Source organism: Cavia porcellus, unplaced genomic scaffold (genome assembly GCF_034190915.1).
Source record: "Cavia porcellus strain 051 isolate PalLab524CR breed Dunkin Hartley unplaced genomic scaffold, mCavPor4.1 scaffold_24, whole genome shotgun sequence".
In the NCBI taxonomy this organism is placed as follows: Eukaryota; Metazoa; Chordata; class Mammalia; order Rodentia; family Caviidae; genus Cavia; species Cavia porcellus.
The window spans coordinates 41,697,156-41,723,464 of NW_026947507.1; the positions used below are offsets into that span (position 1 = coordinate 41,697,156).

The 26,309-nt window shown below is 47.1% G+C and overlaps 1 protein-coding gene across 2 annotated transcripts in view; it reads right to left on the reverse strand.

Moving 5' to 3' along the window:
• The window catches only part of Blk (BLK proto-oncogene, Src family tyrosine kinase), a 46,775-nt gene that overhangs the window by 11,020 nt on the left and 9,446 nt on the right, over positions 1–26,309 (reverse strand). The window contains exons 2-5 of one of the 2 annotated variants that reach the window (XM_063234948.1): positions 2,613–2,789; positions 1,389–1,440; positions 1,089–1,235; positions 136–229 (exon numbers count right to left, since the gene is read on the reverse strand). In XM_063234948.1, the coding sequence (XP_063091018.1) occupies positions 136–229; positions 1,089–1,235; positions 1,389–1,440; positions 2,613–2,717 (398 nt within the window). In that variant the 5' untranslated portion in view covers positions 2,718–2,789. The remainder of the gene's footprint in view (positions 1–135; positions 230–1,088; positions 1,236–1,388; positions 1,441–2,612; positions 2,790–26,309) is intronic. The other variant, XM_023561577.2, reaches the window with a different exon arrangement.

Below are 26,309 nucleotides of genomic sequence, written 5' to 3' on the forward strand. Positions count from 1 at the left end.
AAGAGAATGTCATGCACGGGAATCACCTCTCCAGGGAGACTTTGGAGGGAATGGCAGCTGGGTCAAGTTTAAAACAAGGCCGGTGACCTGCTGAGGACGTGGGGGACCCCGTAGGGAGGACACCCAGAAACTCACTCCTTCAAGACCTGCAGCTTCTCCCCCTTGCACATTTGCAGGTCCCGGTCGTTCACAGCAGCGTAGTCGTACAGGGCCACCACGTAATGGTCCTCTGGAAAGGACAAGGCAGAGATGCTGCCGCTGCAGCCTTGGAGATGTGACAGGGACTGGGATGACACGTACAGGAGCCACCTTCTGGCCACCAGGAGGGTTAGGGACAGCAGAGTCTGGGGACCACGCTGGCTGCTGTCTCACCCTGTCTCACCTGCCCCAGCCTCTGAGGCACAGTCCCCTCTCTGTCCTCTCCTCTCCCCCGCCAGCCCTCAGAGGGGGCGACCTTGGCACCAGGCAGCCATAGCCCAGACTCTTCACACCGCTGGTGGCCACAGCCCCACTGAGGTCCATCCCACTGCTGAGGTCTCCAGAGAGTGCATAGCTCCCAGAGTAGACTCGGTGCTGTTACTCCTGAGAGGGCGACTCTGGGCCTGTCCCGTCCCTCACTAGGAAAGAGCAGTGAAAACATCACCAATGACCATGTTTCCTGTGGTGCTAAGACTCAGGTTCCCATGCCAGGCAGTCGCTCATGCCCTGCCCAGCACTTCCTCTTGGAAGATGTGACTGTCCCTCTTTGGTAGGAGAGGGCGTGAGCAGCTCCGGTGCTCTGCCCATGGGGCTGCCTCGGGTGGAGGAGCCATGGGTTCCTCATGGCACACCTTCCCTATCCTGGACACAGAGAGGGCTACATGCTCTGCGCCCTTCTTGGCACGATGCAGGTGTGATGGCAGGCATGCTGTCCAGCTGGCTCTGAGCCAGGGCCCACCTTGGAAGCCTGCTGAGGTCTGAGCCCTGGGCACAGGATGGCTGTGACCATGAGCTATGTCACCAACACCATCCTGCCCACCCTGGCGGAACTGGAATCTGGGGACTGGGAGGATGGCTGGCTGGGGAGGCGGGACTCTGCAGTGCCCTACCCGTGGAACAGAGGAGCCCTGAATCCTGGGGCTGAGTGATTCCGCCTATCCTTCCTGGGACTCTTTTCTTGGTTTTGGTTTCCAGATTATAAAGTCTTGACTTTAATCTCACTGGCTCAGGCACACTACAGGACTCGTGCATGGTTCCTGGAGAGATCCGAGGGATGGAGAAGCCAGGGACAAAGCCAGCCAAGTCAGCCCTCAGTACTGCTCTCCAGCTTTGAGGGACCCACCCGGACCATCCCTGTCTAACTCCACAGAGCTGGGCCCCTGGGGAGAGGGTGTGTGTCCCCTTCTTACCTTGGTCTGGGTGTTCATTAGGAGGTGGAGGGGGAAGGTGGTTAAAGACGACCTTGGGCAGAAAGACACACACTGCGTATTAGTTCTACAGCCTGTAGCGTGGCCAGGGCTGGCTGCAGAAGCTCCTACAACTCAACAAATATATTCCTAGATGTAGATGACGTGAATAAACTTCTGCATGTGTCCAGGAAATAGTACGCACACACCTAGCAATCACAGTAATAACAATGCACAAAACATTTTTTAAAACACGGGATAAACCTGACCCACGGCAGAAGCAGACAGATTGCAGCACAGCCAGGCCACAGAATGAAAGAGCCGGAGTTTTAGACAAGCACACGTGAGTGAACTGCACAAACACACGCTGGACTCAGCCCTTGTCTCAGGGCCATGCTGTCGGAATCAGTTGAGTTAAAGCTCACAACGCGAATGATGAAGCTCCACAGCGTGAGTGTGTGTGCGATGCTATAAAAAAGCCAAGAATGAAAGCAGACCTGAGCTGGGGGGTCTGGGGTGGAGGGGCCCATGGAGGCAGGCACTGAGCTTCTAAAGAATGAATCTCTTTGTATCTCTGAGGATGGGAGGGGGCCGTGCATTGTATGGTCTTTTAACTTGACTTGTTCCTTTCTTAGATTTCATAGTTACTGGGTCCAGTTTTGAAGCAGACTTTTGCAAGTGGTGTGCATGCTATGGTTCTTCAAAAAACATGAATCCATAACATAAAGGATGTGTGGAAATGTAGGATAGGAGCGCTTGAAGAGCTGACTCCAGGTACCCTGGGAGGTGGAATGGGAAGCATTATGATTTTTCCATAATTAGTACCTATTTTGCAAAATTAAAATGACCACTGATTAGCCCATAACTTGCAGGAAATTCCTCGACCTTCTATGTTGGCTGGCTGGGCCATCCATTTACTCACCAATCCTCTCATTCTGTTGGGCTCTGTGCTAACTTGGGGCTCAGCGCAGTAAGGCAGGAGCGGGGATCTACAATCTCTGCCCCCAGTGGGTCCCCATTAGAGTATGGTGATGCCTACTTGGATATGCCAATGATGGTTGGCAGAGAAGAACAGGGGTACAGGCATGAGTCCCACTGCCCAAACCAAAAGGGGACTCAGTCATCTTAAACAGAGGTTTTTGGAAATGCTGCAGAGGGCCTGGGCCGGGGCCCCCATGTGCCAGCTCTCTCCCACCCATGTCAGCCCCCCAAAAACCACTCACTCACCAGGGGTGGCAGCGGTGGGGGAGCCTGGCTCTGGGAACCAGCCTTCACAGGGCTCCAGGCCTTGCCCTTCTCGGGGACCTGCCTCTTGCTGCTTAGCAGTCCCATCCCGCGGGACAGCACACGGCAGACCTGGGACGAGGCCTTGGGTCCTCAGTTGCAGTGGGGAGCCCTTGGCCCCTTCCAAAGAGAAGGAGAAAGAGTGTGGTTAGCAGAGGCTGGTGGACTGAGCTGGTGTCTCTAACTCTTATGTGGCTCAGAGAGGAGAAATGACTGTGTTTTGGACACAGAAATCATTGGGCCTGACACAAGGGCTAGAAACTTCTGGGGTGGATCTCCAACCTCTGGAGACAAAAACCCCAGGCAGGATGGTCTTGCTGTGTTCCTGAGTCGGATGGCCTGGGCCAGGGTCTCATTTTGCCCCTGGGTAGGTGGGCAGCTAGGGAAGTCACATCTCTTCCCTGGGCTATAGACTCCTTTGAAGATGATGAGGCTATGTCAGAACAGTGAGAGGTTCTAGCAGGTTCTTCAGCTGAGATGCCTTACACACAGGACAGACCAACAGACACAACATGAACAGCTAGGGGCACCCACTGCTTCTCTGCCAAACTGAGTCTTATTCAGAGTGAGAAAAGTATGGTTGTGTTTGTTCCTGGGTAGAGGATCAGCACGCAGGATACAGAGACCACACCACCCACAGCAGCACCATCGTCCTCCCCACGCTCATGCGAAGCCCACTGCTGGGGTGGTGTACACCGCCAAGCTGCCTGTCCATGGCCACCGCATAGCCAGTGCCACACTGGCCCTGGTGTCCAGACCAACCCGAGAGCACCACACGTTGTGCTCAGGCCGGTCTGAGATTGAGGTTTTCATTTACCCTTTGGGTACAGATACTGTATCTCACCAATTCACCTCTTTCTACTTTCAATATGTCTGGAACCCGGGACCATCTTACAGCTGATGCCGCTTCATGATGCACGTGCTATTGCGCGTTTTGGCTTTTAGTGATACAAGCAGTAAAGCCTGGCTTCCTTCCAGCGTTGCCTTGTGTTTATTTCTTCAAGGAGTTGAAAGCATATTCCTCACATAGTCACTCTCCTAACTCATCTTGATAAAAGACTACACCAGCTTCGAGTAGACGGCAGACAGCCGCGGTAACTAGTCCAGCAGTGCGCACACACTTTACATGTTAAACCATAGTAGGGTACTGTTCATATTTAATGTTTCTTTCCGTCATTTCAGACTAGCATTATCTTTCATTTTAGAAGTTTGGACATGAGTTCCAGGTTTGTATGAGAAATAGCTGCTGAATTTTAACAGGTGCTTATTTGTTACCTATTGATGGGGTCATTTTTTTTTCTTTAGTTTGTGGATGCAGAGACTGTGCTGGTAAATTTTCTGGTACATCATTTGTAGACATGGAGGCTTAGAGAGCAGGTTTACCTGATCAGTCTCTTTGACTCAGCAATGGGCCTACGTACTAATTTCTTATTAGAACAAGAATCTCCATTCCCAAGTGGGATTTGGGTGTGAGGAATTAGTGTTAAGGTGTTCTGGGGAGCTCGTCACCTTAATTCTGTAACTGTGAGTAGTTTAATAATATCAGGATTATATGCTCCTTAAAGGCTGGGTAGAACACAGTGTTAGGTCATCTGTTTCTGGGGCCATCTGACATAGCAGGTCTTTAACACATTTCCAGTTTCTCCTCTAGGAACTAGCCTATTCCTAATTTTCCTCCTTCCTGTGCCATTTTGATGATGTGAAGAGATATGCCATTTCTTCTGTTTACCCATTCATGGCCATTGAGTTTTATACACTATTTTAATCTGTTCTCTTTCTTAAGACTTCTTTCTTGCTCTAACATAAATTGAATGTACTTTAGAATATAATTTAAAATTTTTAATTGGATAGAATATCTGAAACTTTACCTGACCAAATAAAGTCTTAACCCTAGCTTTAAAATTACGAAAAAGAGCCGGGGGTTTAGCTCAGCGGCCTAAGTGCCTGCCTGGCAAGCATGAGGTTGTGAATTCGATCCCCAGTACCAAAAAAAAAAAAAAAAAAAAAAAAAGTTATAAAAGAGAAAACTATAGTTAAAACAGCATAAAACTAGCATGAAAATAGACATAGAACTGGGGGAGCCGAGTAATAAATAAGCAAACTGACACTGATAAATAGGAGAGCTGCATACATGAAAAAATGCTATTTCAATTCACTTGAAAATTGATGGCTTGCTTTAATAAATACTATCGGGAAATTGAACCCTTACTTCACAACACATTTAAAAAATAGAGCTGAAAATATTGCTTAGGAATAAAGCACTTGCTTAGCATGCGGAAGGACCTAGGTTTCATCCCCAACTTGGAAAAAAATCCATGTATACTTCAAATATGGTGGTGCCTCAGTTCATGAACTGAATTTGTTCCTGGATTCTGTGGAAGAGGGCTGCACTCCTGTTCATCAGCCACTGTGGAGTTTGCAAGAGCAAGCGAGATTTTGCCAAATGTTTCTGTTTGCAAACCGAGTTGTTCACGAACAAGTTGTTCATGAACTGAGGTTCTGCTGTATGTAGCTTTTTTAATTTATTAGAAGAAAAGAGCTATCAAACAAATTTGGAGACAACTACTAGCAAAAATGGAATTGCTAGACTCTCAGAGGGAACAAGATGTGCACAAACTTATAAGCATTGAACTATTGTCTGGCAAAAGAAACTCATCAAATAAGTGGACAAGTAATAGATGTAGATTGATTTTGCAAAGCCCAAAGCAGGAAAATGTCTATTTACAATACGTTCAGAACTCATGAAAATTGGCCAGGTGTATGGCATAACACCAATCCACTCAACAGAAAAAGACATAAAAATTATAAATAGGGAGTTCCTGCAACAGAAATCCAAATGGCAACACGAATGCATGAAAAATATTATTTACTGAGTGCAAAATATGAATTAAGGTAATAAAATATATCAGATCACATCAGACTAATAAAATAAATAGGTAAATGGAATAAAATGCCAGTCATCCGTGCTGAAGCAAGGGAAAATTGTTGGCACATATTTCACATAGACCAGTGTCGTCTTTCAGGATTTTGACTTGGTTTCACCCAACTCTGTGAGAAGTGGGATCTTTGTGTTGTTGAATCTGAATGGCTGGAGCAGTACATGGCTCAGAGTGTGTGTTAAATATTTATCAAGCAAATAGAATACGAAACACACCACCAACTTTTCAGAAAGCAATCTTTCCTTTATTTACTTTTCATTTTTGCAGCGCTAGGGATTGAACCCAGGGCCTTGTGTGTGTTAGGCAAGCACTGTAACACCAGCCACACTCCAGCCCGAAGTAAATCTTTTTGAGCCTGTTAAAAGTGAAAAATACACATACTTTTGACTTCACAATTCCATTCTGTATCTTTCAGCTTAGTAAAACTTCGCTAGGTGGGAATAGATACAAGAATGTTACTACAGCAATAGTTGTAGCAGTAAAACAAACAGAAACCTCCAAAAAAAAAAAAAATCAGTAATGCAACTTCTCAACAGTTAGGGAACTGCTGAAGCAATCTGTGCACTAAAATTCCTTTAAAGTATTATGCAGCTATTAGAAAAGAACATGCTGAGTCTTTACCTGTGAGAGTAAGTAGAATTTCTAGTGTGTGGAAAGGAAAGATGCCACGGAGAACTGAGGCGACCCCACATTTGGAGACACCTGCATGTGTTTGCATGTGTTGTGGAGAGGCTGGGGAGATGAACCCCAGCTGCTTGGCTGAGTTTGTTTTACTTGGTTACTTTCATTCCAGGTGGTAGCAGTGGCAGGGGAAGAGGCAGAGACAAAGAACACAGATGACCCCCCCCACCACCACACACAAAAGGTCAATTTAAAAATGCGTGTGTGGGTGTTAATGCAAAACAGTGCCTCAAAAAAGATGTTTCCTAAAACGTTCACCTTGTTTACCTTGGGTGCTGGGACTTGCTGTGATGTTACCCTTCTTGCTCATGAATTTACGTATTTCTTGAGATTTTTAAGTAATAAGCAGGTATTATTGGTAAAAGCACAGAAACAAAATGACCCTGGGATTGATTGCAGCAACACACAGGCTCAAGACTTGGAGCCAGGCCAGCTCCTCGCTGGTGACAAAGGCCAGCACGGCCTCCCTGACCTCTCCCAGACTCCCCAGCTCAGGATGACCAGCACGCTGCAGCTTCCAGAATGTTCCCTGAACCTCGCTGCACCTGCCCGAGTGACCAGTGCAATTGCCTTCACTTCTACCCGTCGGCCATGCTGCTGCCAACCCTAGACTTTCCGAGCAGCCCCATCCCCTTTACGCAACCAAACAGCTAAAGACTTGACAGTAAGTGAAATTTCTGAAATCAAACGATGCCTCACTCACCCGTCTGTGCCCTCGAACTGTTCAGTGGCGAGTGTACCAATGACACCCCGCAGCTTCAAGGGATGCTTAACTGGGCTCACTGTGGAGCCCTGGCACAAATGGCTCTCGCTGGAGACAGGAGCCACGTACAGATTCAGTGACAATTAGCACCATGCCTGGGACTCAGGATGCCCCACATGCCTTCAGGCTGGGTGGAGCCAGGAAGTGCAGAAGTCCACTGGGAGTCAGAGGGGACGGGTGCCGGCCTGGGGTTCTGGGGGCTTCACTTCGATGAGCCCACGCTGGCCTCCTTCCAGTGGGGATGGGAGGAAGACAGTGTGGGCGTGTGGGTGTGTGCATGAGCGTGTGAGAGTCAGATGGTGAGGGCAGCACTGCATGCACTCATGGGTGTGTGCTCACGTGTGTGTGTCTGTGTACATGTGCGTGTGTCACTCATGCATGAGTACATGTGTGTGAGTGAGGGCATGCATGTGCACATGGGGTGGGGAGCGTGGCTGGAGGGGAAGGGAGGGAAGGGGAGCTGTTGATTAGAAGCCATGCACATCCCACAGGAACCGGAGGCCCGTGTGGCCCCTGGGAGGCACTCAGAGCCCACACCACAGGGGATGTGGCGGGGAGACGATAAAAATAGAGATGAGAAACCTTTGATTTACACTTGCCCGGCGTGTGAAGGTTAAGAAGCCCTCGACAGCTGTAATTCGCTGATCCTTATGATAGCATCCACAGATTAGCTACAGTTACCCTCCTTTGCAGCTGGAGAGAGGCAGAGAGGATTGTGAAGGTCACACTGGAGGTGGCAGAGCTCAGAGACAGAGGACGCCCCTGCCTCCAACTCTGCACCATGCTCCCTGCCCCAGCTGGTGGCTGCACAGCCCCAGGGCACCTCCCCTGCAGGGCTGCTACCCTGGTATGAAGCCTGCTTTCTCTGGAGAGGGAAAAGAAGCAGAGCCTGAGGGTGCTGTCACTCTGCAATTTCAGGCCGAGATCCTGAGCCTCTGGTCCTGTGAGGGTAGTCATAGTTCAAGGCAGCGAGGGGTTCAAAATGACGGAGCTCCTCTTTCAGTGGGGAAGGGGTGGTTCTCTATCCGCAGAATTAAATCAGACTCTAATAATCTCAGTTATTTCTTGCCCGTTTGTTGTAGCTCCTCCATCTCCTTCCAGTGTCTTTTGCATGAGTCTAATTATGCCTGTTCCCACAACAGGATACGGTTATTTGGGTAAAATAAGGAGAAATGCACCAAAATGCTAAAACGATTGTACTGCACAGACGAAAGTAGTTGTCCTGGCACAGCTGAGTGCCAGGACACTCAGGTGGGTGGCTGCCCTGGGCGCCTGGGAATTTTCAGTCCTTTTTGGTGGTGATGGGGTCAAATTCAGCCATGGAAAGTGTCCATGGTGGCAGGCGTGAGGAAAGCAGAGGTGGAGGTTTTCCAGCCCAGGGCCAATGGCGATATCTATCTAACCCCCACTGCTGTCATGTCTGACCGAGTAAGACGAGGGTGAGGACAGGTGAGCGATAAGAAGGGTGCTACACACAGAGACTTTTCTTTTGTTAGTTTTAGTTTTGGTTAACATAATATTTGCGCATATTTCCAGGTGCATGTGAACTAGTGGGCAGCGGTGGAGTTCTGACGGCCAAGGGGTCCTGGGCATGCTGGGGTTCCCGGCCTCTCCTTTGGGGGTGGAGGCCTGGCGCTGGGGGCTGGAAGGGTTGGCGGTGCCTGGAGGGGAGGTCGGGGTGGAACTCGGTGGTATTGGCTGCGTGTCCTGAGGGTCGCAGTGAGGGAGATGAGAATGAGGAGCTGCAGTTCTGGCTCGGCCATTTTGTAAGGTGCAGCATGACATTTCTGTCCCAGTCTCACAGTAATAACAATTTCTACCCCTTAAGAGTCATAAAGATCAAACTGGCAGTACAGGCTACTTGTGTACCTTAAAACTGTGCCTAATCATAGTATCTAATGAGTATTTTACTTTATTCTTCTTTGGAGAGGTGTTTGAGACAGATTCTTACCACGTAGTCCAGCCTGCCCTTGAACCCACCATCTAGTCCAGGCTGGCACTGAGCTAGTGACAATCCTCCCACTTCAGCCTCCCAAGTGCTGGGACCACAGGCATGTGCCACCACATCCAGCCCTGATCACAGCTTCCCAGTGGCTGTGGGTGGGAGAAGGCAACCCCTTTTCTACAGGCGAACTTAGAGACCTCGGGCACTTAGACACTGTCACATGGCTAGTGAGCCATTGGGCAGCCTTAAATCCAGTTCTAATGGACTCCTAAGCCTGGGATCTGGAATTCTGGCCGCACTATCAGCTGAAAGATTCACCTCCGGACCCACCTGCCAGGCACAGTGGGAAGCATCCAGGTAGGACAGGCAAGCCACCAAGAAAGCTGGGCTCATCTTGGAGTTGGTGACCACACTGAGATGCCAGCTTCCTGTTGGTGAATGGCATGGGGAGCACATGCAGTGCCCCAACTACTCTGCCTGCATCGACTCACAGAGCTGCAGCATCTCGCAGGTAGATGCACAAAGTGGAGCCCTTGGTTTGTGATCCTGGTTAAAAGGGGAGGCCAAAGCTTGAGCTAAAACTCACTTCCCATCTCTCAGCTCGGCACCGAAAGCAGCCAGGGCCTTCTCCTGTCTGCCCCAGCACTGACGGCACCGCCTCCTCCTCGCTCAACAGCCCAGTGGCTTCTTTGGCTCTGGGTTCTCTTGTTCATCGACCTGGTCACAATCAGTGACAGCCAACTATGTCCGGGTCAGGGGTAGCAGAAGGCACAGAGGCAGACAGAGGAGTCTGCTCCGTGGTAGGGGGGAGAAGGACAGATGCATAGGACTCCAAAGTCAGCAAAATCATGACAGGGTGGGGGCCTGGCAGGTGCTTTGTGAACGCAGCAAAAAGCAACCACCTCACCTGGGGGACACTAGCCAGGTGCGAGGAGGACAGTGAAGGTGGAATTGCTTAGATTAAAACTGACTTTATGAAATGTTTAAAAATACGCCAGAGTGTAATGAGCCCGCGTCTGATCATCACCCAGATTCAATAATTACCTTTAAAGTTTTTCCTTGATTGAAGTACACGATAAATCATTTTGTTAGAAATAAGCATGTAGAACGTTTTTAGGAATAAAGGAGTGACTTTCACCAAGTCATTTCACCTCCCCCTCTTTGCACGCCTCTCTAAAATGTGAAACCATGTTTTCCTGTGATCACATCATCATTTTATCAAAGCTAACAAAACCAACCATAATTCCAAGGTATCGGCTAAGCACCCAGCCGCCTTAGCCAATCCATACTGGAATTCCAGCTGTCATTGCCAGCCTGGCTTTGTGCTTGGTTTATCCTGCCTGGGCGTCAGCCAAGGTCCATGCACCCCTCACAGTGCCCGTGCTGTTGCACCTCCTATCAGCAGGACCCTGGGTCCCAGCTGTGGACGCTTCAGTCCTGTGGAAGGCTCTGCATCTTGGATTTTGCTTCTTTGAGCTGGTCCATAACTGACTTCTCTTCTGCACTCATTCTTGTGCATTGAGTGGACTCCCTGGGCCCTGTGATAGCCAGGATCATCTTCCAGTTCGAGTACTCCCCCTAGGGTGAAGTGTGCTCTGGGGTGCTCCTACCTGGAGGCTCCCAAAGTCTAGCTACGCCATGTTAGGGGTGCTAGTATGGCTCAGGCTTCAGGTGGTCCTCAATTCCTCTATCAGTCCCTCACCAGGATGTCAGTGAACGTTTCCCCCAAGGGCTACAAAACAGGATGCCCTGAGGCCATCATTCGCCCCATGTTTGCTAGTCAGGAACAAAGGAAGATAGGGTAAGGAAAGGGCGTGGTCGTGAATGCTGCCAAGTGCAATCTCACCAAAGCTGGATTATATTGGAGAAATAGGGACCTTTCTTAAAATGACTGAGACAGGAAACATGTTTGCAAAGTTGTTTCATTGGTTGGATTACAGAGGCCATGGTTAATGCTTTGTGCAGTCTTTTTTTCCAAAACCCATAGCTCCTCAGCATTCCTCGGAGGTCTCCTATCCAAAGCTCTCACCAGGCCCAAAGCTGCTTAGTTTCCGAGGAGACCCAGCAACGTGGCGGCAGTGGGTCTGATATGGAAGTGCTACTCTGTACCTCCCGGGTCACTGGAGATGTGTGGTTTCCTCCAGAGGGACCAGCTGGCAGTGGTGACCTGGGACTGGGGTGTCCCTCTGATCAGAGTGGGTGCTAACAGGGCCACAGTGATGGGGAGAAAACCATGTGGGTCAATTTTATGAAACAAAAATATCCCTGCTATGGAAATTCACCACCCACCATCACCACTGTGGTAAATTTGATAGAACAGATTTTAGATGATAAAAAGTTTGCAGTTCTAAGCAAAACTTCAGGAAGGAAGACAGCTTTCTGGTAAAACTGTGATGAGATCAAACCCTGCTGGTGGAGTCACCTGCATGTCACCCTGTGTGCCATTCATCAGGTAACTGGGCAAACAGCTACTGTTCCTTTATGTGAACAGAGATTCTTCTATCAGGTGACACACGTAAATGTGTATTTTAAAAAGTGTCACAGTGGTGATAATTAGGTTGTCAAAACCATGTTGAAAGGTCCATACAGATACCATGTACTGTATATGGATGGGACTGTGGGTCTCAGTCTACTCTTTCCATTTTAAAATTTTTTACATTGTTCCCATTTTTAAAAAATGAATGAAAAATCAAATCAGGCTCATTTCTTGCTGCTGGAGTCAGTTCTGCTCAGTGGTGCAATGGTCCTAAAAGCTTGGTTTGCATTATAAGCCACTAGGGAGCTGGTTGAGCCTGAGTCCCACCCAGCATTTCTGACAGACGGGTCCAGGTGGGGATCAGGGATCCGCATTTTTAGAACCTGCTATGGAAGATGCTGGTGCTATGTCATGAAGACCGTTTTCTTTTACTGTGTGTGGCTTTGCTTCTGGAGCAAGCATTGGATTGTACAAAGGACCAGAAGACAACCTTGCAGACCCTAGAATTCCTCCTCTGGGTCGCTCATAAATAATGCGGAGAGCTTTACTGCCAGCAATACCCTTTCTCTAAGGGAAATGGATGTTTTCTGTCCTCCACACCAATATTTCTTACATTTACTGTATCCTGCATTGTTTTTGACATAGGGGAATAACCTCCTTTTTTATAATATCCAGAATGTTTCGTGGTGTTTTCCAGCTTTGAAGTGTTTTCTCACACAGAAACCACCATGTGAGCTGAAAGTATCTCATCCCCTGCCTTCTCCTCCCTGCACCTCATTGTCTTCCGAAATAATCGGAGGAAAAAGGTGCTCTTGCAAATTAAAACTATAATTGAAAAATAATAAGAGACATTGCGAAGTTTGAATCAGTGATCTGCAAATATAGGTCCAAAAACATCCAGGAAAATAGTGCAAAATAGGTAATATGTAAGATCAGAAACACAGCAAGGATGTCCATGCTCACAACTCCTCGCCAACATTCTACTGGGACTCCGGCTTGTGCAGTACGACAAAACAAGAAAATGAAAGGGAAAGGAGAAATAAAAATTGTCACAGGTAGCATGATTCTCCATGTCAAAAATATCAAAGAATTAGCAATCATCCCCCCAAAAAATCCCATGACTAATATAGCATTACAGTAAGACTGCAAGATTCAAGGGCAATATAAAGTTACTCTCTAATGTTCTAGAAATGAATGATTGAATGTTGAAATTTAAAACTATACTGTCTACATTAACACCAAAAATACCTACACGTAGGCTTAACTTAATGAAATATGTGTCAGGGCCATATGAAGAAAGCTATAAAACCCTGATAAAACAAACCAAAGATCTAAGTAAATGGAGAAATATTCCACATATATAGATAGGAGGCCTCCATATTGTCAAGACACGAGTTCTTCTCGACTTGACTGATTTGGTACAGCAGAACTCCCCCAATGTCCCAGCCATTTGGGGGACACAAACAGCTGATTGTTAAGTTTATGTGGACAGAGACTCAGAAGAGCCAACTCTTCGCTAAAGAAATTTGCAGATGACTCTACCTGACTTATTCTAAAGACACAAAGTGGTACTGATGAGCAAATAGGTGAGTGAGTCCCTGGAACAGAATAGAGTCCAAAGAGACCACTCAACAGATCAAAAATCATTTTTCAATAAATATGTTGGAAAAATTAGACTTCTGCATGCAAAATATCCATCTAAACACACAATGTATGTCTTTAACTCACCATGGATCATAACACTAAATATAAGGTGAACTAATATGTAAATATATATGTTATATGTATTTATAAAATTAAATGTAAGTATAAAACTAGGGGAAAATCTTCAAAAAAAATTCAATACAAGCACAGCCCAGGAAAGAAAAAAATTGGTAAGTTGAATTTCTAGTTATTAGTAAAGAGCATGACAATAGATGACCCCAGGAGGCCTGAGTCCGTGCACATGAAGAGCTAGAGGCTGCAGGACGCAGACCTGCGGCTGCCAGAGACATGGATGACATCAGGGACCTGAGCTCAGAAGAGCGAGAGGAGCTTTCTGGGGTGATGGAAATTTTCTGCATTTTGACTGCGCTGGTGGTTGCACAAAGTACGTGTGTTTGTGCAGACTCATCAGTGTATGTGTAAGACACGTGAGCCTGACAGAGTGTGATCTATAACTTACATTTAAGGCTCATTGGAAAAGGCCTGGAGTTGCCCCAAAATGTCGAGTTTCACATGTTCTTTAGTGAGTTGAATTTTGTAACATGGTTGAAAAGCTTTTACATGTTTTATCCCAAATTAAGCCTAAAAGCCACTGACAGTTCTTGCATGCAGACAAATACAAGGGAAAATCAGTTACCTAGAATGTACTCTAGAAAGACTAGAAATGATGACATCACGAGATGTAAGAAGCACTGGCAGCTGTGTGTGACTCCAAATACCGAGAGGAAAATAAAAGAAGGTGAATTAAATCTTTATATTTATATTGTCCCTCAAATGGCAAGTGTTAATGACCCAGCATCAGAGGCCTCCTTGACGGACCCAATTATTCCACCGGAAAAAATTGATGTACTTATAGCACGTAATGCTTGCCTTTGAAATTAAAAAAGTTTTTGAGGATCAACCTACTGATGAAACACAATGAAGTTAAAATAAGCACTGAACACAATGTAAATGTTATCATGTTAGTATGTAAAAATAGCCACGTTATGAAGAGTAGGATATGAGGCCAAAAGGAAAGAGAGAGATAATACACTATTTTCAAACTTGATAAATGAAGATTTGATGACTTAGATGAATGACTGTAACCCATAAAGTGAATTACAAGAAAGCTAAAAATTACCAACAAAAACAGCACAGGTGAAAGGAGGACTAGATGGTGCTGCTAGGAAAGAGGTAGCATCTTCCACGTACAGTCATCTCAGAGGAGCTGTATTGGAATTTGCTAAAATCATAAGTGAAGCAAAAAGGGGATTTAGAAACAAAAACTTTTCACTACTTGCTCTGGGCAGGGAAAATCTTGTTGGCCCGGAGGAAAACAATTTTCAGTTTATAGCCCTTGAGACTCATCGAATTCTTATAAGTGATATTCATTGATAACTTACACATAACAAAATCTAACTGAGCATATGAATAAAGATAAATTAGTAAAAGAATGATAGAGACATAGCTGAATAAGAAGAATGTCCATAATATATATTGTGGTTAAGAACAAATCGCAGAATGCCTTATATTACATGATTGTTACGTATAAAAAGGGCAGGAGAGCTTATAAATAAATTTAAAAATGAGTACATCTGGATGCTTTTAGTATGTATCAGGCTGCTACCAGAGATTCCAGGAGTGAAATTCTCAAGCAGAGGGACTGGAGGTCCCTACACACCTTTTAGCATTCACACTGAGTATCTCTCCTGGCCACAGCAATTTGCTTTTGCTATGGGAAATTCAGAACATAGAAGATCAAAATTAATGACAAAGGGGCTGGAGGTTTAGCTCAGTGGCATAAGCGCCTGCCTTGCAAGCAGGCAGTCGTGAGTTCGATCCCTGGTACCGATAAAAAGGAAAAAGACAATAATAATAATAATAATAATAATGACAACAACACCATTTAAAGACAACCAGTGTTTGCATCCTGCCATGTGATTTTCCAAAGCCATTTTTAAAAAAGTGAAAATGGGATCATAATCTACATCCTGTTTTGCGCCCTGCTTTTCAAAGCATTCATCCGGCTCCTCTGCCTCTTTCTCTCACGATGCGTAAGGGCGCGGCGTGATTATTTCCTCCGCTTCCCCGCCATGCACCACCTCACTCCCAGTGCTTTTAATGTCACAATCGGGCTGCAAATCTCCCTCAGCTCCAGTGCTTTATTCTGGCTCAAGTCTTCCATGAATTTCAATGAGGTGAAAGCCCACAGAGGACTTGCCAGGCCCGTGGACGTAACCCTTTCAAGATACAGCGCCCGACTGACTCACACACACAGTGGAGTAGGAATAAGTGTTTCCTTCCAGAAATAAAAGAAGAAAGCTGGGTGTACTTTTTAAGCACTCTAAGTTAATTTATTTAAAAGTTACCCTTTACTTTTCAGTCTCCTTTTTTATTATGCATGTAATGTGCAAAGGTAGAAATGCAGAAAATTCTGTATTTGGCCAAAGAAAAGTGAAAAATCACTTAAAAGTCCAGCATCAGAAGGAAACCATTAGGATCACTTGGCGGGTGTTTCCCAGAGGTTTAACATGAACTATCCGCAAAGTGAGGCTGCACTGTTTATCCTGCTCCATCGTCACTTGGGTGAATGCCGCAGTGTAAATTATATGTCAGTAAATATAATTTTAAAATCGTATTACTCTCCGTCTGCTACTCTGCAGAGGTATCATTCATTTCTTTAACTACTATTGGTCAAATAAGTTGTTTTCAAACTTGGCTAGTGTAAATAAACCTGCTGTAAACACACTCGTGATATACACACTTCACGGCACAATGCCTGCGAAGCCATGTTTGTGTGAGTGGAATTATAGTGTCACAGATGTGCTCAGAGCTAAGGCGCCTCAGCCGATGCTGAACTGGCTTCTGTGGAGGAAAGGCTGATTTACAGTCCGTGTGGAAGCAAAGGCCGTTTTCTCAGGCCCTTGCCAATGACTTACGTCAAATTTAAAAATAATTATCAGTAGTTTTTATTTACTTTCCTATTAATATCTATCACTATTGACCAACCACCATTTTCCACCTTATGACTGATTTGTTCACATCCTCTTTTCAATTTTACACTGAGGTGTTTATCATTTTCTCCATGATATGCCAGAGCTTTTTTTATATTTTGAGATAGGGTCTCACAGTGTAGTCTTGAACTCACTATGTAGTCCAGGGTGACCTCAAACTCACAGCAATCCTCCTGCCTCAGCCTCCAGAGTGCTGGCATTATAGGCATGTGCCAATACGCCTGACAGGAGGAGCTTTTTATGTAACACATATATTTAATGCATACCTCACTCCATCATGTACACTAAACATTTTTCTCACTTAGAAAAATTAACTACCATTCTAATAATTTTTCTTTTTAATGTTACAGCATGTAGTATGCACAAAAGTGCATAATTTTTATCTGGCCAGCTTATTAACCTTCCCTATTAATTTTTTCCTTTGTTGTTCACCCTCATAAATGTCTTTCCCATCCAGAGATCCTAAAACAAAAGAACTATGTCAGTTTTTCAGTGTTAACTAAGAGCATTTTAAATGTACAGTGAAGCACAGAAACTAATGTACCAGCACTAATTTAAACAGTTATTGATATTTTGTTCCTCTTACTTTGGTTCTCTTCCCTGCCACCATCCTTTTTAATATTACAAATCCAAAGATATGACCATAGCTTGATCATTATTTTCTCCTCCAGCTTTCTCTGAAAGTAATCATTATCTTGAAATGAGGGTGTTGCCGCCATATACAACTTGGTGCATTTATGGTCCATGGGATAAGCAGTGAGAAGCAGACACATATTTGTTTGGGTTTTTAAGCTTTTACAAAATGGCCTTATAACACAGGCAATCTTTCTGCAGTTTGCTTTGCTTGGCACAGACCTTGTGTCTCTGAGATTTTTTCATTGGAATAGGTCCTTAATTCCTTTTATTTATCCTACTCTATCAGACAAATAAACATAATCTGATTTACCCCATTTTGATCATGGAACACTGCCTTTCCCTCCCTCTGGGCAGACGTGAGCGTTTCTCGGGGTGACAGGCGTGTTCATGCACCAACCTGTGCAGCGACTTACAAACAGGACAGCCGGCAGGCACTTTTGGTGGCATGGGACTCACAGTTGACATCCAGAGTGGTTGAGTCAGGCTCTGCTCCATCAAAGACAAACCACCTCCCCGGACCTGACCTCATCAGGGTGGATGATGGACGGAATCTTTTTTTTTTTTTTTTTTTTTTTTTGTCTTTTTGCTTTTTTTATCAGTACCAGGGATCGAACTCACGACCACATACTTGCAAGGCAGGTGCTTATGCTGCTGAGCTAAATCCCCAGCCCCCGATGGATGGAATCTTTTAATTTGTTTTTGCGTGGTGATTTTTGAGGTGTTCATGGAACATGTTAATTTTCCCCCACAGGATGTGGCCTATACATAGCTTATCATTATTTAGAACTTCAAAATTTTCAAATACCAACTAAAGCTCACCATATATCCAGCAAAACTGTGCAAATTTGTGTAGAGGTGTGATTGATCGTGAGTAGGAGGACTCAGCGCACAGCTGCACATTCTCCCCTAATCACTCAAAAGTGAAAGCGTTTCCATCAATTCATCAACATGTGCTTTGGAGGAAGTTTACAAGGCTGGCTCCAAAGTTCTAGGGATGAGAAACGGCTTGAGAACGTCACAGGCAACCACAAAGGGAAAGAACATGGGAGAGAGATACAAACACTTACTTTCACCCATAGTGATTCACAGCTGCGTAGAAACACAACAGAGGAAGGTGTGCAAATGTTCTCTGCTGTAAACCCAAACTGATTAAAGCTTTAATGTCAAAGGCAAAAATTAAAACTGTTAGACAAAGTACAGGCTTTAGAATTATTCTTTAGGATGAATGTATGATTGAATTGGCAAATCAGATACTTTTATAATAAAATTTAAAAGAATAACCCGTCACTTTGACTTGAAATCCTCACTAGCACACACTAAGTCCCCCCATAAGCCAGGTCCTGTTTCTGGGCTGCATAGCTATTCCTGCATGGAACCACACACGACTCAACTGCTCGTACTTAGGGGTACAGTTTAATTCCTTTTTGTCAAGATTTTCTCCATTGTTCTTTGTCATTTAGTTTTATAACACAATTAAGAGTAATTTTGACAGGTTAAACACTCTGTGCTAATTTTTTTTGGCATTGCCTTTGAACGCATACTAGTTTTGGAGAATTGGCAGTGTCAGTGTTATTACTGGACAAAGAAAGCTACTAAAGTTTGTATATTCAGGTTTCTTATTAATTCTAATGGTTTTCAGCTACTTGATGTAGACTTGCCGAGAAGACAAATATATCGTCTTTTATGACTTTGTTCTAAATGTGTGAATGTTTCTGTACTTTTCCTTGTTATCTTACCCTGGCTAGAAGTTCTAAAACTTAGTATTACTGATAGTAGAAACTGCCGACCTCTCCTCAACCGTACACTGGCTCCTAGACATCTATTTCCCTTTCCAAGCCACTGAGCAGCCTGTACACGAGCGCTGTTACATTCTCTGGAACCTTTTTTTTTCAGCGTGCATTAAAACACTCGACTATCACTTTTCTACTTTGGTTGCTGATGGAGCAAATTTCACGCCTGTGTAAAGTCAGAGTCTCCTTTCCTTGTGAAATGAGCCCTGCTCTATCTTAGCATATTAAATATTGTGTTGAACACAAACTGTTTGCTTCCACCCCTTTTTTGCTTCTATATAAATATGTTAAATTTATCTGCAGTTTGTGTGTGGCAATTGACTTATTGATAAAACTCAAACCCTTACATTGAAATAGTATGTGCTCATTATAAGGAAAACGTTAATATAGGAAATTGTATAAAAGTTTTCCTATATGCTCAAAACCAGAGGCAATCTCTATTACTATTCTGGAGTATTACTTCTTAGTTTCTTTTGGGGTGATATGTACATTTTAAATTTTTAATGAAATTGAAAACACTAAGGGGGCCAGACTAAAATGGAGTCCCTGAAAGCAGACTGTCTGTCTCCTGAATCTGATGTCACAGTTTATAACTAAGCACCGCTGCCAGCTTTCTGGAGCTTTAGAAGCCTTGCTTTTCCAGTCAGCAGAACTGAGAGATGATGATGTGATAACCATCTCGCAGGGGATTAGAATTAGCAAATATAAAAGTAAAGACCTTGGTAGTGTTCGGCACATAGAGCCTCTAAGGAAGCATTAACTCACTCTGCTCTGTGTAATTTTAATATTCCTCTTCCTGTGTGATACAATAGCCAGCCTTTTCACACCGTTCAGACTTAGACACAGTTTCCAAGGGCTCCCTGCTATGCGTGAGCACATGTGTGTGGACCTCTGTCGGAGGCGGTGTGTGGAAGTTCTTGCCCACATCTAGGCTTTCAGCACGAAAACTACAAGGGACCAATACCTAGGCTGTTTCAGGATTCCGGATGTAGACTGACAGCTTGCCTTCTGCCCTGAGAGCCCCCAGTGGACCCTATTGATGATTGCACGACCCTCGCTGCCCAGGGGAGCCCCAGGAGCCGTCTGATTTGCACCCCAGAAGGAACTCACTATGCCCAACCACTTCTTTTAAGCTCAGAGCAAGTCTACCAGGACCCTGGGAGGTCAGAGCACTGGGCTGGTCAGAGACCTCCCTGTGTAGGCAGCAGGAAGCTGGCTTTGCAAGGTCTACAGGACAGACAGCAGTGAGAGGCAAGACCCCAAGGGGGTGAGGGCTCCACAGGGTCCAGTGACAGGAGGCAGCCAGGTGCTCAGGAGCAAAGTGAGCCAGGATGGCTGGAGGAGAAAGGGCAGGTTGACCTGGGGTAGTTTCTAGCAGGGCTGACTTGCCCCTCATGGAGACCCTAGCCGGAGCTGCAGAAGGAGAGGGAAACAGGGGCCCTGAGTGAGAATAGCGGTGAGAGGCTGAGACAGGGTTATCAGTGGGAACGGGATTGGATAGAAAGGGTGTGTGTGTGTGTGGGAGGGTGGCCCAGTGAGAGGGACTGTTTCCTGGGATGGGGATGGGGAGATATGCTCTGTCCTCTTGTGATTAAGGTCTTCTGCCCCCTGTCAGGGGTCTGAGTTCAGAATCAACAGTGCGGTGTAGGCATCCAACAGGTGAGTTTTCTAAACCATCAAATGTGCAGTGTAAACTCGCAGGAAAGTGAACATCCCCTGGCCAGCCCTAGTGCTGGTAGTGGCCACCATCAGGAGTAGGATGGGGCCAATGTCTCGCCCTAGCTGAGCCAGCATCTGAAAGCCCGTGGTTTGTGGATAAAGTGCCCAGTGCCATGCAGAACCAATAGCTGCTCAGTGTGGCCACCCTCACCCGGGACCAAGCAGGAATGGGCTCTGTGACTGGACTCATCCCCAAGCGGTTATGTGCCCCCCACACTCCTGCCTCCACCTGGCCCCAGCTTCCTCTTCCCTTGCATACCCTGACAATGGTCATGGGGACAGATCCAGCCTGAAGCACCCTTTGATGACCCCCGAGACTCCCCCATTGCTTTGGAGGGCAGAGGGCTGGATAGTTTTCAACACTGAGGACAGATGTGCTTTCTTGGCCTTCTACTGTCCTCTCTGCTTGGAGAGGGGACCCTTGAGTGGTCCAGCTGCCCGAGGCCTTGGAGAGCAGGATTCTTCCATGCAACAGGGGGCTGAGGCTGTGAGCATAGGACCAGGCGGGACAGCTGTGTCCAGCAGCCTGCACGCCCTGGCTCAGCTGGGGAGGGCATGGGTCTAAGAGCTGAAGCGGCCCCCTGCTTGTCATGGGCTGGCCCCACTGGGACTGCTCACTGTCACACACGCTGGAAAAGATCACTCAGGACCCGGAGCATCTGGGTGTACATGGGCTGTGGGCCTGTGATGTCCTTGAGGGGAAAGGTCCAAAAAGAGGCTGGAGGAACTCAGAGAACCAGGTGGCAACATCACCCTTACTTGGTCCCTGGAACTCCTGAGACATCCCTGATTCAGTGGTCAGAACTGAGCGCCTGGTCCCCTCTGCGCCCTGCTGGGCTCATACCTTCCCTGTGCCTGCAAACTGCAGCTCTGTCTTCCAGTCGCTTGTGCCCTTTCTCACTGTAGTCACTGGGCCCTCACTCGTTTAGGCTGATGCCCCAGTCACCATGCAGCAGGAACTGGGCCTGTTGTCCCTGCCTGCACTCCCATCTCCACTGAGCTGTTGTCACTCTCTCCAGGACACCTGCAGCAGCCTTGCCCGGTCTCCCTGCTCCTTCCCCTGCCCTCCCACAGGCCCATTTCCAAAGAACAGCCAACTGTGACTCCTTGAGACAGAGGCCATCTCATGTCTCCTCCCTACACGGAACCCTCCAGCGACCCCTGTTTCACTCAAAGTCAAACCCAAGTCCTATATGGCAGTTCCTAAAATATTTAAACACTGAATTATCATGTGACACAGCAATCTGACTCCTGGGTGTAAACCTCAAACAGGGTGCTGTACCCCATGGTTATAGCACTTTATTCACAGTATCCCAGATAGAAGCAACCCAAGTGTCTATCAGTGAATGATGGATGATGGGTGGACTAATGGATGGATGGATGGATGGATGGATGGATGGATGGATGGACAGACATATGGATGGATGGATAAAAAGAAATGCAGTAGATGCCCGTGATGGGAATTATTCAGCCTTACAAGGGAAGGAAATTCTATCACAAGCCAGATGATTGGTGAACCTGAGAACACTGCCGAGTGAAGGAAGCCAGTCAGAGCAGGGTGGGTACCGTGTGACCCCATTTATGTGAAGGCCATAGAGTAGGGAGACCCATAGACACAGTGTAGGGCAGTGGGTATCAGGGGCAGGGGCAGATATTAGGGCCCTAGTGGCGGTGGAGAGTTGGTTTGCTAGGGATGTTCTAACGAAGTGCCAAGGACTAAGTGGTTAAACCACAGAAATCTATCTCTCACCATTCTGGAAAATGGAAGTTTCTCCCACACGTCCCTGGATTTTAGGGGTTTTAGTTCTTAGAGAAATAGGAGAAGACAGAAACTGTGCATGACCTCATAGAGGATTTTTTCCCCCCAAGAGATCACTGATTAAAGTGCCTGGAGGGGGTCAGCAGGTCTTTGGGAGTCACAGTAGAGCCCCCTTCCAATGGGTACCTCTCCCAGCGGCAGGCTGTGGGGACACCCACAGGCCGGGCTTTGTCAACCCCTTTTTCTTTTTCAGTGTGACCATCAGGGAACAGCATTACTGTCTGCAGCACAGGACGCCCTGGTGCCGTGTGCACGCACCCGCTGCACCACCAGAAGAAAAGCTCCAAGAGGAACTTCCTGCCTCCTCAAGTACTGCACTCAGACACTTCCTGTTTCTCACCATTGTGTTTCTAAAGGGCCTGCGACCACCTCTGAGACTGGTTTTAAGGGCAGTGAAAGAACGTGGTTTCCCTGTTGGAAATCACTGCTGTGAAGAAAGCAGGTGGGACATCCCCCAGAAGCCCCCCACCCAGCATGGTGAGCATGATGTTGGGGGAGACCAAAGGCCAAGATAGTGCCTCTAAAGGAAAAGAGGAATTTTAAATGCTTGCACTATGGAGAAAAGACGAAGCTCTGGAAATCAAGCAAAGTTCCTGGCTTAGAAAGTTAGAAAATAAAGCCAAAGACCACGGAAGGGAGGAAGAGAAAATAAAAGCAGTGCCCTAGTAGGATCACAGAATCCAAAGAAGCCACATAGAGACAGGTGGTGTCATGGGAAATGCACAAAGATGTTGGCCACGTTCTTGGTCCCAGGGTCTCTGCCGGGCCTTGGACTGCAAGCTGAGGCCACCAGCAAGATTCACCCTGACCTCCGCCTGCCCAGAGGAGCCACTGACTGCCCCACTTTTCAACTAGGACAGCAGAGATTGGCTGGCCAGGTGTGCCTGAGTACCTGATGCAGGTACAGAGAGGCAGGTGCCACCACAGCCACGCTCAGTCCTCTGCCACGGCCACCTCACGGTCAGCCCGTTAGCCCATCAGCCCGTCAGCCCCAGGCTGGCGGTCCTTCCACCCTCGGAAAGACACAAGTCAGCAGTGGCTGCAGGGCCCAGATGGGGTCCTCATAGGGAGACAAGCCAGGAGGCTGAGGCACCCTGATCCAGGTGCACCCTGACCCTGAGTGGGCCTGCAGGGCTGAGGTCTATGAGCCTACTTCCTGGGCAGGGGCAGAGGTAGGGGTAGCTAGGCCTGGAGCAGTTTCCCCTGTGCCCCACATGATCCTGAGGGTCTGGGGACAGCTGGAATCTATACTTTCGTGTTAGTATATTTCTGTGATTGGCTGGTCATATAGCTCAGTGGTACAAGCGCCTGCTTGACCAATTTAAGGTCCTGAGTTCGATTCCCAGTACCAGAAAAAAACAAAAGTAACACCAAGTTGTGTACCCTTGTATAGTTTGCATTTATATATTTTTGGGATAGATGATACACACACGGTTCTCATTCACCTCAAGAGCTGGTACATACCCATGTTGAATCTTGGTCGTTTAATACCTTCACTCTCCCATTTCCCCTCTTCCTCTTTCCCTGGACCCCCTGCCCATCTCCCCCATCTATCTCCCCATTTCCTGCTGCCTCTCTTTTATTTTGTTCTGTAATTATTGATACTTTGTATTTCTCATAGCAGAGAAACTAAGTGAGAAAGACACAAAATATGTGGTCAATGGAGCGCTACTCAGCTGTGAAGAGGGACAGATTTGAGCCATTGTGGGAAAATGGATAAATTCCAAAACCGTGATGCCATGTGAAATCAGATCCAATCCAGGGGGTGCATATTTTTCAGGCTCCTCCTCTGAGGTGGGGAGATGGCAAGTTAAAGAGGTCCACAAAGCCACCATGGCCACTGTGGCCAGGTGCAGGGCCTCAACACAGGGTGGCTCATGGTCCCCAGCCTCTGTCCCTCTGTCCCCACCCTGGTCCTTACAGCTTGGCTTTGCGTGGGAGGCCATTGCAGTCTCTATGCTCAGCTCATTCTTTACGGCTGCACCGTCACCATGGGATGTGAAGGCCTCTTTTACAGAGGGACAGGTGCAGCTGTGACCCGAGCCTGAGTGGTGACCAGGCACCCAGGGGTAGGCATGGCTCCACCTCTCATCTGAGCCTGCAGTGAGCTGGGATGACCGCCTGCCTCAGCCGTGGACCCCACACAGTCAAGGTGACCAGGGACAGGGGAATTGAGAACTTGCCCAGACTCTGTAGCTGACAAAAACAGGGATATTGTGGTTCCGAGTTCCCAGAGCACTGTGAACCTGTGACAGGGGAGCCCTGACCCCTGCTGTTCTTGGTAATGAATATTGGGCTGGTCACTGTAGGCTTCTCTGTGCCACACCTGGGGCAGCTAGAGCCGCTCTGCTGTTCCCGGTCCAGTTTACACAGTGCCTTGCAGGACGCCAGCCTTGCCAGCCACACACATTCAGATCCTGTGGAAGTCAGCAAGTGACCCACCCTGTCCGGAGCACCTGTTGCAGGAATTGGCCTCACGCTGATCGCATGGAGCAGCTTGGGACCCCGGCAAGCTCGGGGCACGGAGGACAGGCGGGGCCCGGGGACAACAGTCAAGATCAGTATTTTATGGGGGCAGAAGTTCGCCTCCTGCTTGCCTCAAGGGATCAAGTTGAATAAAAGCAATCTATAAATTATACATTCCCATGTAAAAGTCTCTGCTGAGGCCCAAATGATAAAACTCAGATGTTTAGTGCCATTTTTCCTCCAGGTCACCTCTGCCCATGCTACATCCACTGGTTCTCGGTGCTCAGCTTAAGGTGAGGATTCCCACCACTCAGGACCACAGCAGCTGGGCCATGGTGAGAAGTGAGAGCTCCGGAGAAGAGCTACACAAACACTTCGCATGATTTCTTTGAGGTCTTTGGGGGGCCACCTGAAGCACATCTCCCCTCAGGATGCAATGAATGTGGCGTGAACTCTGGGCCCTTTACCTGTGGTTACTCTTCCTCAGAGCCCCCAGCACGAGGCATGCGCCCCCGGAGAGAAAACACGTCTGCCCTCCCTCAGCCCCCAAGGGAAGGGCCCTTCCTTCCCTCCTCCCTCCCTCCCTCTTTCTTCCTTCCTTCCATCTTTCCTTCCTTTCTGATATCTGCCCTTTCAGGCCTCCCCTGAGCACTAGAACACAGTAAATAAATCTGAATCTCTGAATTAACAAATCAATCAATCCCGGAAAATCCAAACATGAGAAAACATCTCCTTATCTCTCTCCCAGCAATATCTCGCTGGCATAAAGGACAGTTTCGCTTACCAGAACAATGCTGGAAACTTGTCACTGACACCCAGATCTAGCGTCACCCTGTCTACTGATTAGTAATCACCAGCCAGTACTCAGAGGCCAAGAAGCCGCAAGACCTAACTTTAACACTGTGCTGCCCCAAAGTGTCGCCGAGGAGGAAATGTTACTGCTCTCCTCAGCCCACGGCTGCTCGTCGCCTTGCAGGCTGGCGCCCCTTCAGGAACCACTGACCATCACTGAGGACAGGTCAGTCACCCTGCAGGGACTCCGAGAAGCCAGGGACCTGACGCTGAACCTGCCCACTCTCTTGGCTTCTAGTCTGCGCTCTAGACTTCAAGGAGATCGAGACAGGATTACTGAGAAAGGAAACCAAACACTCGTGGGAAGTCGGGCTGCAAAAAAGTTGCTAATAACAGCAGCTGTGCACGGAAGAAAGGCTCAACGGTCCTCAGGAAGCTGACGGGCTGACGTCTCCTGCTCCGGTGGTTGAACTGTTTGATTTGGTCTCATGAATTTCAGTTTATCAGCTCCTGAAGCCTCAGCTAGTAACCCTCCAGCTTGATAAACACAGCTCGCCTCCTAGGCCCATGGGTGCAGCTGGGAAGAACAATTAAGCAGTGCAGTATTTCTGGATCTGTCTGGCTACCTGGTGAGAAATGCAAACTTGGGGGGAATCTTTGTAGTTTTAAAAATGCCAAAACAGTTTCTTCAGTTAAGAACCACAAATGGTCACAAAATCAAAGCATAAAAAGATGACAATCAAGCAATGACAGTACAAACCATTCTGTTTGATGGACTAACAAAAACTTAGTATGGTTATCTATCTTGCACACTTAAACATACACAGTTATATCCTTTAGATCACTTGCAACTAGTAAGATAATAATATGTAATTTATCAACTAGTGATTTCTTACTACTTTTTGAAATTCTGTATT